Genomic DNA, 18,959 nt, shown 5'->3' on the forward strand with positions numbered 1-18,959 from the left:
GTGCCCCGGCACACAGGGAGCGATCCTGCCGTGCCTGGCACACAGGGAGCGATCCTGCCGTGCCCCAGCACACAGGGAGCGATCCTGCCGTGCCACGGCCGGGATGCGGAGCCCCGGGCAGCTGCCGGTCCGTGCCGCGCCTCCTCTGCCCGCAGCTGGGATGCTGAGCAGGGCTGGGGGCTCAGGCCGCCCCCCACCAAATGCCACTGCAGGGACCTTGGGGGCACTCGCAGAGCCAGTGCTGGGTGTGGGTGCCCAGCACAGCAGGGACAAGAGCAAGACAGGCACACGAGTGCCGTGATGAGCGAGTTACAGAGGTGGAAAGGGTGCAAGTATTCGTAACCCGGACTGGAAATCACTGCCTGGATTTCAGAGAGGTTCCGATTCCGTGCTGGAGCCTGCAGGGCTGAGTTACCCAGAAAAGAGCCATTTCCATCAGTCTGACTGACCCCCTCAGCCCGCTGTGCCGCGGTGCTGCTGCCCTGCTCCTCCCCGCGCAAGAAAGCCAAGGGATGCTGTGAGTTTTCACCTTCACAGGGGCACGATAGTGGCACAAATACCTCTGGCTTGCAGCAAAGCTACACTTCAGATGTTTTTTCACACACTTCCCTCCACTTGTTGGCCCTCTCCTTTACATCAAAAGACGTAATTTATCCATGTTTTTAAGCTCTCATTATTTCTTTTAGCACCGTTTTCAGAGCAAACCACTAAAACAAATAAATATTCCTTTTTGGAGGGAGGAGATGATCTCTTATGCTTTTATGCACAACCTGTCAACAGTATGAAACAGTCAGAAATGGTCTCTTTTGATGAGTGAATATTTAACATTTTGCCTATTTCCACTTGATATGGAAGCCTGGGCTAATCCAATTTCTATTTGTAATATCTGTAATATTGAACAGTAAAAGAGACAGGGATTGTTCAGAGCTCAGCTGAATGGGTTGCTAACTGCCAGAAGCAAATAATGAGATATTGAGAGCATGAGGTAAAATTAAATCAGCCTTCTTCTCCTTTTAGATTTTGCAGGTATCTTGTTTACTGCCAAAACTGTATGTAGGAGAGGAAGAAATTAGAGCAACAAATGTGCAGGTTTGGATATGTAACATACAACTGGCAGGGAACTAGTAAAAGAATAGTAAAGCAAGAAATCCCTGGATTCTATTGCTGTATTTTCCCCTATATCTTTGTTTCTCATTCATCCTTTTCTCCTGCCATTGAAAAATTATCTAAAAATCCTCCTCCCAAATCCAGTCCCAAGGCAGACAGCTTGCTCTGCCTACCAAAGAACAGCTGGACACGTCTGCTGCTTGATGCTGGTGCCCTAAGTATATTTACCAAGAAAAAAAGCCCCATAAATTTGCAAGATTGGAGCTGAAAGTAAAGTCTACAATCTCTTTGAATGCCTCAAATATGACTCAAACACAAGTGGTTGGTTAGAATTAAATATCTCAGTCACTTTTATGATTTTAACACAAGATCTTGGTATCTTTCTATTCCCTAGAACGGAAAACCTGTGAGGCAGAATGGCCCTGAACAATCCAAAAAATAAGGTGCTGAGCCCCTTTCCCAGCTAGAAAAGTCTCTGATGTGATATTTCTTCACTCCATTTGTGCAGATAAACCCTCCCCAATCTTCGCACTCTGCAGCAAACACCAGCCAGCTGCTCCCAGAGCCAATCTCCTTCACTACCAGACAGGCTCTCCCCAGGGACCCAGCAGAGAGCCTGCCTGGGAAAACACCTGGGAAATAGGATTAGAAATAGAAAAATGTTCTCAAATGTTAGTTCAAACAAGATTCTGTGCAGTTTTTCAGCTTTGTGTTTCTCACAATGACCTTCCCACAGAGTGATTTGTTTTTAAAGCCCCTTTTCTTTGGTGAGCCTGAGATGTTTTGTGTCTCTATCTACTTGCAGATGCTGAGCACCAGCTTTGGCACCAAGTATTTCTTCACTTAAAAGAAAAATAGAGCAAAGTATAGTTTAAATGACATGTCTAGAGAAGAGTAAGCTGGGACTCAAAAACATCTTCCACATAAACAAAATCCACCAAATGCCCATGTTCTTGAGAGCCAGAAATTAGAGCAAGACATGTAATTTTTGTGCAATCATTTTGTCCCTTTCAGAAGAGACAAGAACTGTCTCTTGAATCAGTTAATCAAGATCTTGGCTGATTAAACCATCCGTAGTTTGTTTCCCAGGGAGCTAATTGAGAACATTCCATATTCAGAAGTGAAGCTGGTTTCAATGGGCACAGCCATCTCTGTAGTGCAGGCTTCAGACAAATCCAGCATGCCACTGAATCAGGTTTGCAATGCAAATAGCCAAGATTAGGGAGGGAGAGAGAGGGAGGATCAGGAAACAAGTATTCAGTCATAATCATCATTGTTCTTTTCTGATCAAATTTGAGAGGACTGGACTGCAGAAACCCAGGGAAAAGCAAGGGCAGCAGAACACTGCTCCTGAAGTCTCCCTACGTGCAGGGATCCTCTCAGATGGAGACTTCTCACCCAAAGGACACCAGACCTGGGGTGAGTAGGAGGAAGGCAAAGCACCTCAGAGTAGTGCCTGGAGGGACTGTGGCATCCAAACAAAGCAGTAACAGACCCTTTCCACCAGAGGAAAAAAAGGACTGGAGCAGAAGGACAGCAGGCTGCTGTCCAGAAGGCCCTGAAGGTGTTCAGGTCTGGAGCAGGACTGTGTGCTGGAAGGAGGGTGTTGAGAAACTCATCTTCACCTTTGGGTATTGACACATTCAAAGTAACAGAGAATCAAAGTTAATCTGTGGAAACTATAAGACCCATTTTGAGAGCTTCTGGCCCCACAAATACCCTGCTGATGCCAGTAAGAGCAGGGGCAGTCCAAAGCTTCCACCCTGTCCTCACTGGCATTGTGGGTCCCTCAAAGTGCTGGAGCTGAATGCACTGCTGGAAGCAGCACAGCTGTGTCGGCAGAGTGCTCTGGAGCCCGACACACTCTGCTCCACTGTGGGACTAATTAGTGCAGGCAGAGAAGCTCATTAGGATCATTAGCTGCTTCTGAGGTGGCCCTGCACTTGTCCCCCCAGCTCGGGAACTGTATGGGTTGGTAGCTACCCTGACCATACCCTGCTGCATCTCTGCACCCTGAAGTGACCCCAAATTACTGTGATTTATAGTACAGCTCCCTGTGGTACCTGAGCAGCTGAGGGGTCAGAGGAGGAAGGTGGCTTCATATTCTCAAGAAGGATATTGTTCAGCATCCCAAAGGCAGGTGATCGGTTTTCCCCTCCATCCCCTGCAATTACCCCTCTGGACCACCTCCTGCCCCAGGTCAGTGCCTTGAAGGATGGGAGGTGGCACTGCCAGGTGCAGTACAGGCTGGAGAACTCAAGAGGCTTCAGTTCTCCTTTTGTCACAATCCTCTGGCAAAAGTGACAGTCTGGGGAAACTGCAAAGGCTTCTGAGAAGCTTCTGTTAATTATCCTACATGCACACTCCAGCCTTTTCTAGTGTTTGCCACTGGAGAGAAGAGCTCATTTTAAGCGGGGAGAGGTGGAGAATAAAGCCATTAAAAGAATAGCTGTAAGCCTAGCAAAGAGATAACAAATGACAGAGCAGCAGAATGCTAAAGCCATGTCCTTGTCTCCTTGTGAATGGGCCTGTACAGCTCATTGGAGCAGTCCTGCCCCAGTGAGCAGATCTCTCCCCAAAGGGTTGTCCTCTGCAGCTATGAAAAATGCACGAGATAGAAAAAGAATTTTTAAAATCCTCTGCAAGGACTACACTTGTTCGGTCAACAGCCAAGTCTGACATCCCTGTGCTTTCCCAAGGGCTCAGAGGTGCTTCTTCCTTCCAAGGGGATGCAGAGTGGGAGTTAGTGCCAGCTCAGGGAGCTGGCAGAAGATGAGAGCTGTGAGTCAGACAAAGCAAGCTTTGTCCAGTATCACAGTAACACCTTTAAAGGGTTTCATCTGTTCATTTGTGACCCTAAAACTTGTTTGGCTTTACATCTGAAATGACTTTTACCTTTTGAAATTGATATATCTTTTTAGAAAAAGTAAGAAAGTGTGTAGATAACTCTGCAAATATAACTGGATTTCCCAGGTAACCATTAACCCAATGTTTTATAAAGCCCATTTCTGCCACTAAACAAGAAGTATCTATTTAGTTATGTATGTCCATACATCACATGAACATACTTTGCAGATTATTTGGGCTGTTCCAGTAGCCTTGGTATTAATAGTAACATAACCTCTCCAATAATCTTCAGGCAGCCCCCCAAGGAGCACTGCTGAAACCACCTGAAATAACAGCTAAAACCAGTAGTGAAAAACCACCCAGCAATGTCTTGTTCTTGCGTCCTGCTACAGCTGGGAGGAGAGAAGGAGGGCAGACCGTATGAGAAACAGAGAGAAAAATGCGACTTCTTAGTTGGTTTTAAGTAACAGCAGCTTTAGGAATATAATTTTGCCAAAAAACACCAAGAGAAACACATGACACATTTTGCACATTCCTGCGGCCAGATGAATTACCTGGTGATGATGGGATCTACAGCATAGTTCTTGCATGGAGATACCTGGTAATAAAACCCTGGGGTGGGGCTTTGAAGCCCGTGCCCAGCGTCCCACACCATCAACCCCCTAGAGGCACTTCCCAGGCAGTCAAGAAGAAAGGAGGAAGCTCATTAACGCTGCTGGGTTATTTTGGAATCTCTCTTTTCAGTTCAGCATCCTCCTAAGTACACCCTGCTGTCAGTGTGATGTCTCTCTGGGCTCTAGGATGCCGGGATTGAAGCACAGACTCCTCCAGCCACAGCACCTCAGCACTGACTCTGCAGAGCAGCATAGCTACTCCTTCACCCATAACCCACCTCATCCTCCCACTCCTCTGCCCAGCTTTTCTCTTTCCCACTGTCTCCCCAGCTAATCCCAGTTAAGAAACTGGTACAGACATTCATTTTCTCTACTCCCACAAGGCAGCTCTCTGCTTCTAAAAATACTCCAGGAAATTGAATCAACATTTTGTAATTGGCTGGTAGCAGCAATTACTAATAATCAGCAGGAACATAATTTTCTTCATTTTCTACTCTTGCTGTAATGTAATCTCAATAAACAAACTTTGTTTTGCACACTAAACAAACACAATGGCCAATATGAGAAAAATGGGGAGATAAAAGAGAGTATCAAAAAAATTAAAAATAAACAAATTTCTATCAAATAGCAAAAACTGTAATTCAAACAGCCTTTGAGAAAGATAAAGTTGATATTGTTCTTACGTTCCCCTGTAAAATGGAAAAATGAAGGCTGCACTCCACTTCTCTTGCACAGCGACAGCAGTGCCTGGGCTTGCTGGAGGCAGCACCCCCCTGCCCAAGCTCCCACAGACCTGGCAATTTACTGTGAGGGTAACAAAAGACACAGCAAGGTGAAGAGCACACATGACTTGGACTTGAAGGACTGTACTGGACGCAGGACTGCAGTCAAGCAAACTACTCAGTTCATAGTAAAAAACAATTTTGAAGAAGGAAGCCTGGCTCTGAATAGGTTTTCTGGAGACTGAGACAGCTCTTGCAGATTAAAAACAAGGAATACTTTCCTTCCCCAACTTGATAAATTTGCTATAGATGTCTATGCTTTCTAAATCAATAAACAAGTGCCAATTCATGCAAGGATTTAACTTGGAAGCGTGACCAACTCGTTGCTTTTCCTTCCAGCCAAGAACAGCAGATGGTCTGCTGCTCTCTGCAAGTATCAGTTCCTAACAGGTATTGATGACTGTATCAAGGCAGCTTGGCTAAAGACAAATCCTACCAAATCGTGGGAGCTCTTGTCACGCTTGGGAACTGCTCAACGAGACCCCTTGCCAACAGCACTGCTGCATGGCATTTACAAATAGCACATTTTCTCTCTGTCCAGTTTAGGAGACATCCCTTACTAAGGCTTGGAGCAAGCTGCAAATTCCCTACAATTCCCAAGCAAAAAATGGGCTGCAATCCAATTTCCTGTTTCAAAAAGACCAGAAGAAATATCCCCACACTCACCCCCACGTGCCCTGGATTGCACATCAACCCTCTGCTTCCTTCCAAAGGCCATGTGGGCATTGGCAGACTCAGGCAATGCTATAAATTATAAATTATTTCAGTACAGAGGCAGGTGAGCACCCAAGTCCCAGAGTCTACTGAGAGTTCACCTGGGAACATCACCTGGAGCTGGAAGAAGAGCCTTTAGAAAGGACAGATCCTTCCCAGATAGTTTTAGTAATAAAATCACTAAACTTTCTTTGGTTCAGGGGAAGGTAAGTATCAAGCTGGTCTTCGGTATTTCTGACCTTGGAATAAACTTTGGGAAGTACACACATTGAAAAGATATGATTTTGAGAAACTTCACATTTACTTTGCTCTTGGAAATTCTTCAGCAGTCCCTGTACTGTGTTGATGAGTTTTACAGCTGCTGCTTAGGTGCCAGTGCCCTCCAGCAGAGTCACTGCTTTCCAGGGGATTTTTTGGATGGGTGGCAAAAAAAGCACCACTCACATGGGCAAAACTCCATCTCCCTGCTGTCAGAAGGCTTCAGAATTAACCAGATTATTATTTTTCAAGCACTTGCTTTAAGACTTCTCATTTAAAATTGGATTCTCTTTTCTTCTGCTTTTTGGACAGATTTTTTTCTCTCCAGAGGAATAGGAGTCACACTAGAATATGACTCAAAGATGTTTTTTACTTGTATTTTCAAATAGATAAAACCACTCAGGCTTTTGAAGACAGATTCCACTTGGAAAGGGAAAAGCCACCAGTGGGTTGTGCCCTTTGTGCTGGTGCCCAGTGCTGCTGTTGCCTGCTGGCAGTCTCCTACTGGAAAACCATGGCTTCAGGCTGATCCCAAATGCTGCTGGCACCAGACACTGTCAGGGAGCTCACAAACACCTCAGACCCCACCAAAGGCAAAGGCAGGCAGAGGGAGCACTGAGGGAGAAACAGCCAGGACAGGGAGGGGAAGGAAACATCAGCTGCTAACGAGTCTGTCAGCTCAGTTTGACAGCCTGGCACAGCCTGCAGAAGCTTGATGCTCATGGAGAGCAGTCAGGTGCCATATTTAAGCTTCAACTTTGATGTCATGTCAAACTAAAGGCACACCTAGAGCCCTCCTCTGCCATCGTTTTTCCCTGCTGCTGTTGTAGCCACAACGCTGACTGTGCTCCTGGGTCCAGCCCTCACTGCCTTGGCCAGGCTTTGTGTGGCCAGAACAGCCACCTTGGGCTGTGGGGAGCAGAGCAGGGGCAAAGCATCCACAACTTGGATCAACATCTCACCTTGAAGGTAAAGGGGCTCGTTTCTTTAAGTGCTAGAACAATCACTGCTTTCCAGGGTTTTTTGGATTGGAGGTGAAGTAGGCATGGTCCAGGTGCAGGGGATACAGAGACATCACAAAGAGGCAGGACAGGTCTGTGCTTAGAGAGATTCACACCATTGCCTTTTATAGCACAGCAAAGCTTTTAGATAAAGTGAAAAAGTTAAAGAGGTATTTAAATGCCCACATCAAACTAAGAATAGTTTCAGATGCTGTAAAGGTCAGGTTTCACTAAAGGAAATGGCCTGAAAAAACCACCAAGACAAAAGAAATCATAATGGCTGTCAGGATGAGACACGAACCAAGCAGAAACAGAGATTTTGCAAAGTTTTGCAAAGCAAGTTGCACCCCCGCAGCCCGTGCAGAGCTCAGCTCTCCAGAGGAGCACAGCATGGCTGCTGCACACCCCTGCCATGATCCACACTCTGTGAAATGGAAGGGTGTCAGCACAGGGAACTTACTTAGTGTTGTCTGAGTCAATGGCATGAAAGAGCTTCTCAAGTTCTTCTTCGTTGAGTGTCCCATCAGAAAAGAAGGCCTGGAACTCCTCCAGGGACAGCTTCCCATCATCTGCAAACAGTGACACAGCTGCCATTAGGGAAAGGGGACAAGTAAAGTGAGGGGGACAAGGCTGAAAATCAAGAGTTATTTACAGATTTAAGGATTTACACCAAAATTATCTCCAAATGCTTCTGCAAAACTGGCCCTCAACCAGTGCAGATCTTACAGAATCACACAATCACCAGGTTGGAAGAGACCTTCAAGATCACCGAGTCCAACCCATGCCCTAACACCACCTCAACTAAACCATGGCACTGAGTGCCACATCCAATCTTTTTTTAAACACATCCAGGGATGGTGACTCCACCACCTCCCCGGGCAGACGATTCCAGTATTTAACCACTCTTACTGTGAAAAACTTATTCCTAATATCCAACCCATATTTCCCCTGGGGCAGTTTAAGACTGTGTCCTCTCGTTCTGTCAGTTGCTGCCTGGAGGCAGCGGGTCTCAGGGTGGGACCCTGCAGCTCTGGCTGAGCCAGGGCCAGATGAAGGTGCTCCTGGGTATGGATACACTGGCCACTGGCAACTAATTGGGCTATTAAGCCAAAGCCTGGCTCAAACCTAAAGAGGAAAAACTGTTAAGCTTCATCCTAAAACTGAATTACATTTAAGAGATTATGGAGTGTTTTGTCTACCCTATGCTCAAATGACACAGGACACTCATTAAGGGACATTTAACAGATAGGAAAAGACCCTGGGCTGGAATTATAACAGACCCAGCAGTATCTTTTGCCATCTCCATCCAGCTGCATCCTCTCCAGCTCAGTCCATCTCCCTGCTCTGGACAGAAATGTTAAACAGCAGCTACCAAGCACTGTGGACAGGCACAGAGCTGGCTGTGAGAAAGCTCCTGTGAAGTTCAGCAATAAAGCAACAGGAGAGAGACAAAAGAAGCTCTAAAGAAATTTTAATTTATCATTTCTTGTCCAAGCTGCTGACGCCAGACCCTGGTGTGCAGCAGTGCCTGGGGGGAATGACTACCCCAGGTCACATATTATTTAAAATCTTTCCATTCACATCCACAGAAGAGTCACAGACTGGAAATGCTGCCTACTTTGTGCTAGGACAATGTATCATTTATTATTTAATCAAATCAATAATAAACCCTGTTGTTTCTTTTTCAGGAAATGATGCTAGAGGACAAAATCAGCCAACTCTCCACATACACATCAATATTTCTTCCCCAAAGTAAGTCTGCTGCTCTTTAAACATACCTGCATTGCCAAATGCTAACCCAGTTTCCCTTGCCTGGCATAGACAAATTTAGAACAGTGATAAACTGAGTCTAAGATGCCCATTTAATTGGCAATTATGAAAGGAACACAGCAGGAGAACAAAGTCTACAGCAGCCCTGGGTGAAGAGGGCACCACTTCCAGAGCACCACAATGGCTGCAGAAAGGGTCCAGCTGCCTTTATTGTTTTTCTGCACTCCTTCCCCAAAATGTGACCTCTTTGCAGCAGGCAGGGTGCAGAATACCAATGCACAGCTCAGGGAATGGGTCCCAAATCTGCTCTCTGTTTCTGATTACAGAAAAATAAAAAGCATCCCACCTGTGTCACCTGGAGATTAACCCAGTGGTGAGATTCTTTCCCCAAAGGAGATAAAAAGACTGTCCAGAGCAGGAGCCCCCTCCACACCACCCATCTCCACCTCTTCATATTGCAGAACTGGATAAGAAGCTCTTCCCCCTCAGTGCTCCTATTTATGCAGTATCCCAGCCAAGATCAAGGTTTGGTTTCTTCTGATCCTGACTGGCAATGAATGCTCATCTTCAAACACCAAGATCAAAAGGATGGCAGCATTTCTATCCCACAAGGGCTAAACAATTCTTTATATGTGGAACATTTTACCTGTAAACCATAAATTAGCAACTGTTCACCTTCAAACTGTCCTTCCACACAGAGGGCAGGCAGAAATAAATTCCCAGAAAAGTCACATAAATCAACTTACTGGGAAAGAGAAACTGTAAGGTGAAGTGGGTATTTTTTCAGGAGAGAACTTTGATCTGAATTTACAGTTTGCTTAACTCTGAAAAAAAGGTGTTTCTAAGTTTAAGGCAAAAAATCCATGGCCTTTATCTAGTTTATATCTTATAACTCCGGTCTTCCATTTTACTCTGGCTTGATTTGTTTTGGTCTGGGTTTTTTGAGGGTTTTTTTGAGTAGTACGCTCCAGGACACATTTTTGCTGCAGCCTCTGAAATGTCTGTGTTTAAAATCTGTGCCAAAACACTGCTCTGACTCCTATCTCAGAGCCTCCAGAAAGAACAGGTAGAACAGATACCAACTACCATGACATGTCAGATCACTGGAAACCAATACACACTGAATTTTTGTTGGCATTTAACAGCCCAAAGTAATGAAAAAAGAGGATGATTTAAGGATCTAGAGGAAGAAGGAGATGACACTGACTTTTATCTAATTTTTATTGTCTAGAGACCCCACAGAACTGCTTGAATAAAAGTATTCTGACCCCACAGAATTTGAATAAAAGTACCAATTTTATTTGCAAGCAGTGCTCAGGACTTTCATTCCCCCCCGAACCACCAGCACCAAGTACCAGTCAGCTTAAAGCTGATTGTCATTTAATACAAACTGGAATACTTGCCTGCAAACACACAAAGCAAAAGCCTTTCTGAGTAACGAGATAATCCTTGAGCTGCATATCTATAATTGTGGAACAGCCTGAGAGCCTGGGTTTCTGGAGCCCAGCAAGCAAAGATGCCTTCAGGGAACTCAGGGTGATAAGAGGAAGCAGACTGGGCTGGGATTTGCCAGTTCAAATTAAACTGTTAAAAAACCCTGGGCAAGGAGGGTTGACCACAATGCCACCAACACCAGGTCCCCTGGCTGGCAGTCGCTGTGATAAGTAAGAGCCGATGGGACACTGTGGTCCAGGAGGAGCCTTATCAGGACAGTCACAGCTTTTTCTGACAGCAGAAGTGTGTGCACCCAGTAGAGAATGGATAAGACTTCCAGAAAGCAGCTTTTTGCTGAAAGCGGCTGGGCTCAAAAGGTACAAATTCTCCAGATGGACAGGCAGGGGCTGTACCAGAGCCTCAATTGTACGGTTCAGCCTCACCCACACCCTGCCCTGTAGAGCTTGTCTGGGACCTTTCAGCCCTTGGGAGCAACTTTTGATAGGAAGCATGATAGAAAAATTGAGATTCTTCACCAAATCTCACTAAACCAAATAAAGTTTCCATCATTTTTAAGATCTAGAGATCTCAAAGAGATCTAGATTGTAAAGATCTTAAAATCCAGAGATCTAGATCTACACAAATATTTGTGACTTTTTTATCTGGACAACCATACGAAAGGTGGACTACCTATTTCCACTGACTACCTCCCTCCCCTTTAAACCCAGTGCTTGAAGTTAACACCTAGCTGCCAGCAAGGACAAGTGCTACTAACTAGAAATTGCCTCCCTTGCACTGATCGGCTGAGAAAAGAGATAATCAGGCCACAGCTATCCTGCCATCATTTCTTCCTAAGAGAGCAATCTTCATTTTACCCCAGCTTTTCAAAATAATTCAATCACAGGCAAAGACCAAAGCAAATTGCCAGCCCAACAGAGCTATCAAAGTTAAAAGTAACTGAAGAGAGAAGGACATAAGAGAGAACATCAGAAAGCCCCAACTGGGATGTTATTATATCTCCATTTGCCATCATGAAAATGTGAGGAGTCCAGAAGTAGCTTTTACACCTTCCGACTCACACAATCAAGCTGTTCTCACCCGCTAACACAGCCCAGGGAAAAATCAAACTGAGATCATAAATTGTCCAAGGTATAGGAAATCTGATGGCTGAGTTTCTGGAAATTCACTCAGTGATACAAATAGCTTAAAGCAGCTACAAAATAAGGTCACTGTTCTGAGCCTGAGTTTGCTAAATCTGTTTTCAATTACATGAGTTTGAGACTGCTCATATATTTTCCAGATATATTATGAATATATTTTCTAGCTATTATTATGAATATACTTCATTACTTACTTTTACTTCTCTGCGAGTTCTAAAATGCTCTAAGCTTCGCTTACTTGCAAGTGCCCATGAGCTATGGGTAAGTAAATTGGATTTTATTGTAGCCTGTGAATAAAAATGATAACTCTATTTTTTTCTTCTTTTTTGGGGGTATGCCTGTGCAGATACATGAGCCAGCAAGAACAGGAATTGGCTTCTACCCTGAAGCTTTCATCCAGCCCCCTCGGAAGCCAAGAGGACAGACTTTATTCATTAGAACAAAGGGGAATATGGGCTTCAGCTTCCATCCTGGGCTGTTAGGAAAAATTACCTCCAGGCCCACAGATCTGATCTGTGATGAACCTTTCCACTGGGCTAAGAAGGGGTGCGTTCTCTGCATCAGCCAGCCCTGTCCAAAAATCATCTGCAGCTCCTCGCCACTTGCTCAGGCACGTAGCAGCCAACAAAAAATTACCCAGCCACTTTAATTCCAGCCTCACAGAGTTCTGATGGGGGCAATAGCATTTAGTTGGAAGCAGGGCTGGTGATTCACCTCCAGACCTGGCTGAAGCTGCAGAACCACAGGAGCAGCACAGCCCATGTTTGGGTGGCTCCACACAAGGACGGTGCCATTGCCACTGGAAGAGAGCCCCTGCAAGTGGCTTTGCTAATGAGATGTACCACACATCATTACAAGGAATTACTACAATTACAGTAATTTTCTAGTGAAAGAAATTTACAGAATGACTCCAAAATTTTGAAACTTAACTAATGCCCAGCACAGCTGTTTTCACATGGGTCAGTACCACACCAAGTGATCTGAACAGGTACCCTGAGAGACAGATTTCCAACATAGCAGATAATCTCTATTTGGAGTACTCCTGTGCATTTCTAATGCCAGCTGGGAGTGCTGGTGACACCTCTGGGGGGATGCTGGCACAGCAATGCCAAGGCTGGCACAGAAGACAGTTTCACATACAGACAAAGCAAGGGATTGAACTATGGGGTCTGGGGTTTTGCTTTCTCAGCTCACTGAGAAACACTTGATCAATGCTTTTGTGTGTACTGGGCATGATCCCCTCCTTCACCTTCTTGCCATTAGCACAGGTTTGAGGTGGTGTCTTCCATCTTCTGCCAGTGACCCCACGACAGCTCCCACGGGCACAACCCCCAGTGCTCCTCACTCTGGGGCAGGCTGGGCACACTCACCCAAGCTCACTGGCAAATGCCACATGCTGCCCTGCTTCCAGCATCACCATCTTTGTGCCATGTGTTAATAAAAACCTTTGGGATTTTTATCTTCCCAGAACATCTTTCCTTTCTATGCCTGGATGGGGCACTTGATAGAAGGACTGAGAATCCTTTTTGTGACAGGATTAGCCTTTCCATTTCCATTAAAATAGGGGAAAAGCGACTTTCATTTCAAAATTACCACATCAGTCAGTTTAAGAGAGTGAGGAATGACATAAAGCCTGGTTCTTGTCTAGGGCAATGGGTAATGGTGCATGCACCAAGCAGACAATGGCTGGGAATCTTCCCTGTAGGATTTGGACTGGAGAAAAATGGGATTTTCATTGTAGTCAGAAAACTGAACCTCATTCCCATCAGAAATAGTCTGGGCATTAAGCAATGTCCATTAGCATGTCAGAATTTTCCCCAAACTGCTCAGCTTTTATCATGAAATCAAGCCTTTTGTCATCCTAGAGTTAGAAGCAATTTTGAAATTATTTTTAATGGCAGCTATAGATAGTTGTCAAATGTAAGCTGGTAGGTAGGGAGATATGCAGGAGTGATATAGCACATTTTCTCCCACTATCTTTTGTGAAGACTGTACTTTTTTCAGTTTCCCACATAATTCTCACCCTGCTGTAATGACCTGATTTAAATGTGGGGGGTTCTTTTCTGTAGTTACCCATTACATTGAATTTGGACGTTTTATCACAGGTATCTAGGAATGCCTTCCAAAAAAATTCCCAGCTGTTTACAAATTAAGTGCTGGAGTTAGACTTCCTCAGGGTGTAAGTAGCCTGGCCAGGACCAATGCAAGTGCTGCTTAGTAGAGGTTATAGCAAAAATCACCTGAACAGTTACAAGAGGATTCAGACAGAAATGCCTGTAGTCCACAAAGTTTTCTCCATGCACCATTTTCCTCCAGAAAACTGGAGGTAACCTGTTTCAGTTTTCCTCTCACTATCCAAGTTATTTGCTTGCAGTTTAAAAAGAAAATTACTGTCAACAGCTGATCTCAATGCATTTGCTTCACATCTGTAGAGGCACAAGGAAAGCACTGAGTCAGCCCCTCCACGTGCTGCAGCTCTGCAATTATTCATGCAGAATGCAGGTGATCTGTGCCCTGGGACCCTGTGTACACAAACATGTTGGTCTGGCTCAGGGCAGAGCAGTGGGAAAAGGCTCAGGAAAGGAAACCAGAGCTTGCAGCAAGCAACGTCCTGGCAAAGAATTCATTTTGAGAGGCAATAGGTGAATTCTCGATGGGTTCCTTGGGCTCCAGCCTGGGCAGCCAAGAGGGGCTGGAGGGGAGGCACCCTGGATGGCTGTGCACCAAGGTCAATGTCGTAGCACAAAGCAGACCTCTGGGCTAAATACCATAAATATATAATCTTAAATAAATACATAAATAAAGTGTCCTGGTTTTGTTTGGGATAGAGTTACTTTTCTTCCTAGAGGCTGGTACAGTGCTGTACTTTGGATTTAGTATGAGAATAATGCTGACAACACACTGCTGTTCTAGTTGTTGCTGAAGGGTTTGGGGACATACCTTCACCTCTGTTCCTTCACTCTCCCCCATCAGGAAATCTCTGTTTCCAAGATGTTGCAGTCATCAGCAGACCCAGCTTAGCTCCAGACATACAACTGCCACTGCATCTCAGTTATTTTTCATCTTGGTTGACCTGACACTGCCTTTTTATATTGGGTGCTATTAAATGGATGGCTGACTTTGAACAACCATGGCTTTTTAGCACCTCGGATTTATTTACTCATTTAAAGTCTTTGCCCTGTGAGTTACACAAGGACAGGCCAGCACAGCAAAGCAGAAAGTTGCTGTGCAGAGCTCGCAATCTCCTGGCCCAAACAGCCTCATTCTCTCTCCCAAAGACTTTGGCTCTCCACATGTCCAAACACCTGTCTTGCTCTCTCCATTGTTACTCAGTCTCACCCTCTCTGTCATCCTGAACATCTACTTCCTTCTTCATTGAAGTGCCTTCAGTATCTCCCCTCCCCACGCTTCCCAACTTCTTTTTTTATTTGAACTCCTAGGTGTAACATGTAAGACATTGTAGACACAGCTATACAAAATAAAAATTTATGTTTTAGAGGAGACTGGAAGAAAGAAGTGGTTGCAACACTGTCAACCTTTGATCCCTACTACTTGATCCCCAAACTTCCTGTTTATTGCTCAGGGAGCCTTGCTGCAGACCCCATCTTCAGTCACCTTCCTGAAAAAAGTTGCGCAGACTGGATATTAGGAAAAATTTCTTCACTGAAATGATGGTCAAGCACTGGAACAGGCTGCCCAGGAAAGTGGTGGGATCACCACCTGTGAAGGTATTTAACAGACTTGTAGGTGTGGCATTCGGGAACACAGTGATAGACCCCAGGGTCACTCTATGGTCTTAGGGGGCTTTTCCAACCTTAGTTATTCTGTGATTTAAAAAACATCAGCAACCTTTCCTATACAAAACCCCCAGTCAAAGCCCACAAGCTACAAACAGCCTCTCTAAATATTTGATCTAAAGTGAAAATGAAACACAAAGACAGCACAGCTTGTTGTTAATATGAGATCACTCTGTGCTTCAACCATCCCAAGGTGGTAAATCCTGACTTCAAAACTTCCTCCTTGCATTTAAGGCAAAATTACCAGGAGCCTTTCTAAAAGAGAGCAGAACCTGCCTCCTGCAGTGCCCTAAAAACAACTATTCTGGACAGGAATTACTACAGACAATTAAAAATACAATAAAATAAATAGTAGGAGGAAAAACTGATATTTGGATACTTACATTATTAAATAGCACAGCTGTTCTTTTCCTATGCAAAAAATAGTTAGTTTTTATCCATCAGCAAACTGCGTTGTGATACGTAATTCCCTGCAAGGTTAAGCATTTCTTTGTGTGCAAAATAGAGGTGGCCTGGGAATCATGGAGAGATATTTAAATCTCCTCCTGAGCCCTGCCACATCAAAGTAGAGCAGTGGGTTTATTTGGGAGACTTTTTTGCAATTCCCCACTCACACATCAAAAGCTATGCATGGTTTCAAGCTGCTGCAAGGCTCTTTCTCCTGCCATGCCATGGTGATCCTCCAGATGCAGCCCACTGGATGAGATTTCTGCTGAGAGGCAGAAATCTTGGGGTGATGGGCAGAGATGTAAAACCACTGCAGCACTTGGTGTGCTGTCCTTCAGGTCTCCTACAAGAATAATATGGGATCTGAGGGAGCTCATGCCTGTCTAAACTCCAAGTGACCTTCACCATATCAAAAAAAAGCCTCTGAGAAGCTACCCTGGGTAACATCTTCCAGAGTCCCCTCTGCCCAGGCTGGCTGGGGACAGGTCACATACACACACCAGTGCCTGCCCTTCAGCAGCAAGGAGGAAAACCTGGGTTTCTCTGTAGGGACAAGTCAAAATACCACTTCTGAAGCTTATCAGGTCACTTCCCATCGCTGGAAGTGTTCAAGGCAAGGCTGGACAGGGCTTTGAGCAACCTGGTCTAGTGGGACGTGTCCCTGCCATGGCAGGGGATTGGAACTAGATGAGCGTTAAGGTCTCTTCCAACACAGATCATTCTATGGTTCCATTATTTATTTGATTTCTGTCTCCAGGTGGGCAGACAAAAGCTTCATTTTGCTAGAAAGCAGTGCCTGGAGCTACAGTTACCTCCTGCACCCAGACAGACCAGGAGAGTACAACTGATATTCTCAGGAAATTGCTGGAACAGCAACAGCAAGCACAGAGCAGCTCTGGTGCTGGAGCAGAGGATGTTCTGCGTATCCCACTGAGTTTAAGGAACAGCTCAGTGCACTGACAGCAGCAAACCCAGACCATGGGGCTCATACAGCTCTCAGACTCCTTGAGAAGCAGCTGTGGATGCACATACATGGCAAACAGGAAAGAGAGAAAGAGGAAAATTTTAGATAGCAGGTCCTTCATCGTAAGACATGTGGGGAAACACCATTACTTACTGACAGTAACCTCCTGCTTTCCTAAAACACACTGGAGTCCATACAGGGCCCTCACACCCTCCCCTGCCAAGTTAATGTCCTCTCTTTGGATTGAGGAAAACTCAGAGCCCAGATTTAGAAAGGCAATGTATGTAGTTCTGCTCTGTGCCCGAGTGGGAATGTGCTAGCTGAAACGTTTGTGAACTATCAGCTCCAGGCATATTGCCAGCTCCAAAGTTTTCAAACTTAATCATTATATTTTAGCAGAAACATCAAAAGAAAAAGTAAACCTGGGATGATTGATCAGGAAGTTTCAATCAAGCTGAAGCAGAAGCCAACACTCCCAACTCCAGTACACCCCAGCTCTGCAACAGCCTATTAAATCCAGATTTCTTGGAAAGCTCAGAAACAGACACCAAACAGCCCTAATTCCCCTCTGTTCCTCATTAACCAGCCTTCTCACTTGCTTTTTTTAACGTGCAGATAGATGAATATTTCAGAGGGCCAGGGCAGGGTTTGCACTATTTTCAGCTCATTATACTCAGCATTCAGCTTCAAAATGAGGAAGAGGCAAGTGTTTGAGCAAAAGAGGAAAAAATCATGAAAATGCATGGTGTTACCTCTCAAAAGTGTTGTGCTGGTGTGGCCAGGGCATGGCAGGGAGAGAACCTCTCTGGGGCTGAGGCTGTTCTTGGCAGGGCTTGCAGCACCACACTGGATCTGGGCACAGCCTGGTGATGCTGCCAGAGGTTGCTCCGTGAGCAGCTCATGGAGATCACTGCCACCAGCTCCCTGAGAGCTGCTCGTGGGGATCACTGCCACCAGCTCCCTGGGAGCTGCTCGTGGGGATCACTGCCACCAGCCCCTGGGAGCTGCTCGTGGGGATCACTGCTGCCACACCACAACAGCAGCCTCTCCCAGGGACAGCCTGGACAGGAGCCACGGGCAGCATTTCAGCTGTTGCCCTACCCAGGGAGGCACAGTGCTCAGCTAAGGCTACTGCAAGAGATAAAACATAACACCTGGTTTGATTTCCTGATCCCTGACAGCAGAAGTTGCATTTCAGCCCAGCTGAAGGATTTAGTACCACAGCCAGAAGCAGTGCCCAGGGTGCAATGACTGTGCTGGGTCCCTGTGGCATGGTAGCATGTCAGGAATGAGCTGTGGGAAAACCTGAAAACTCACCTGGTTTCTGTCACTGCAACAGTTCTCCTGTGATTTTGTTTCCCCCTTGTAAAATAAGCATTATCCTGTGCTTAGTAAAACCCTTGCAATGGATGAGAAGCAGTGCTCTAAGTCGCCTTTCACTAACACTGACCAGAAGAAGGCAGTGGGGCTGTTTCCATGTGGTGGCCACTGGAGCTGTTGGCTGTTGACAAATTAGCAGCAAATTACTGCAGATTAGAGAGCTACAAACTCACCGCTTTCTGCAGCCCCATGGAACAATATCCAGATTGCACTGGCAGCATCAACAGTTTTCCATTCAGCTAACAAGATGCGCAGAGATGAAGACAGCAAATTAAACTGACGTGAAAAGCAGATTCCTCGTTTGCATTCTCAAAAGGCAGAAGAAGTTTCCCTACTGCTTTATCATCTGCAGCATACAGGACATTCAGCTCCCTGTGCCAGGGCTCAATAGGTGTTTGAAGAGCAAATGCAGAATCTGTGTAATTAATTACTTGCTTCCTGATGTTAACCCCTGAACCGTGAAGTCCAGGTGTAAGCCTACATCACTGACCTTCTGCAACACTAATGTTTCATTTCTTGAAACTCAGTGGTTTCAAAATCCCTGTTAAAAAAAGTTTCAGGCTCTAAACAAAACAACTGCTCATGTTTGATGGTCCCTCTCTGAAAAATCTCTTTGCCAATAGCTAAATCTTTTTTCGGGGTAGTCTTTCCTTCAGGACCCAGTATAAATGAGAGCCAAAGTGG

The 18,959-nt window shown here is 45.3% G+C and overlaps 1 protein-coding gene across 1 annotated transcript in view; it reads right to left on the reverse strand.

The window, feature by feature from the left end:
• Nucleotides 1–18,959, reverse strand: part of NECAB2 (N-terminal EF-hand calcium binding protein 2) — a 92,346-nt gene that overhangs the window by 30,093 nt on the left and 43,294 nt on the right. Inside the window, exon 4 of the mRNA XM_017740820.1 lies at nt 7,784–7,892. Coding sequence (XP_017596309.1) covers nt 7,784–7,892 — 109 coding nt within the window. The remainder of the gene's footprint in view (nt 1–7,783; nt 7,893–18,959) is intronic.

The sequence above is a fragment of the Corvus brachyrhynchos genome, unplaced genomic scaffold (genome assembly GCF_000691975.1).
Source record: "Corvus brachyrhynchos isolate BGI_N302 unplaced genomic scaffold, ASM69197v1 scaffold26, whole genome shotgun sequence".
NCBI classification, from domain to species: Eukaryota; Metazoa; Chordata; class Aves; order Passeriformes; family Corvidae; genus Corvus; species Corvus brachyrhynchos.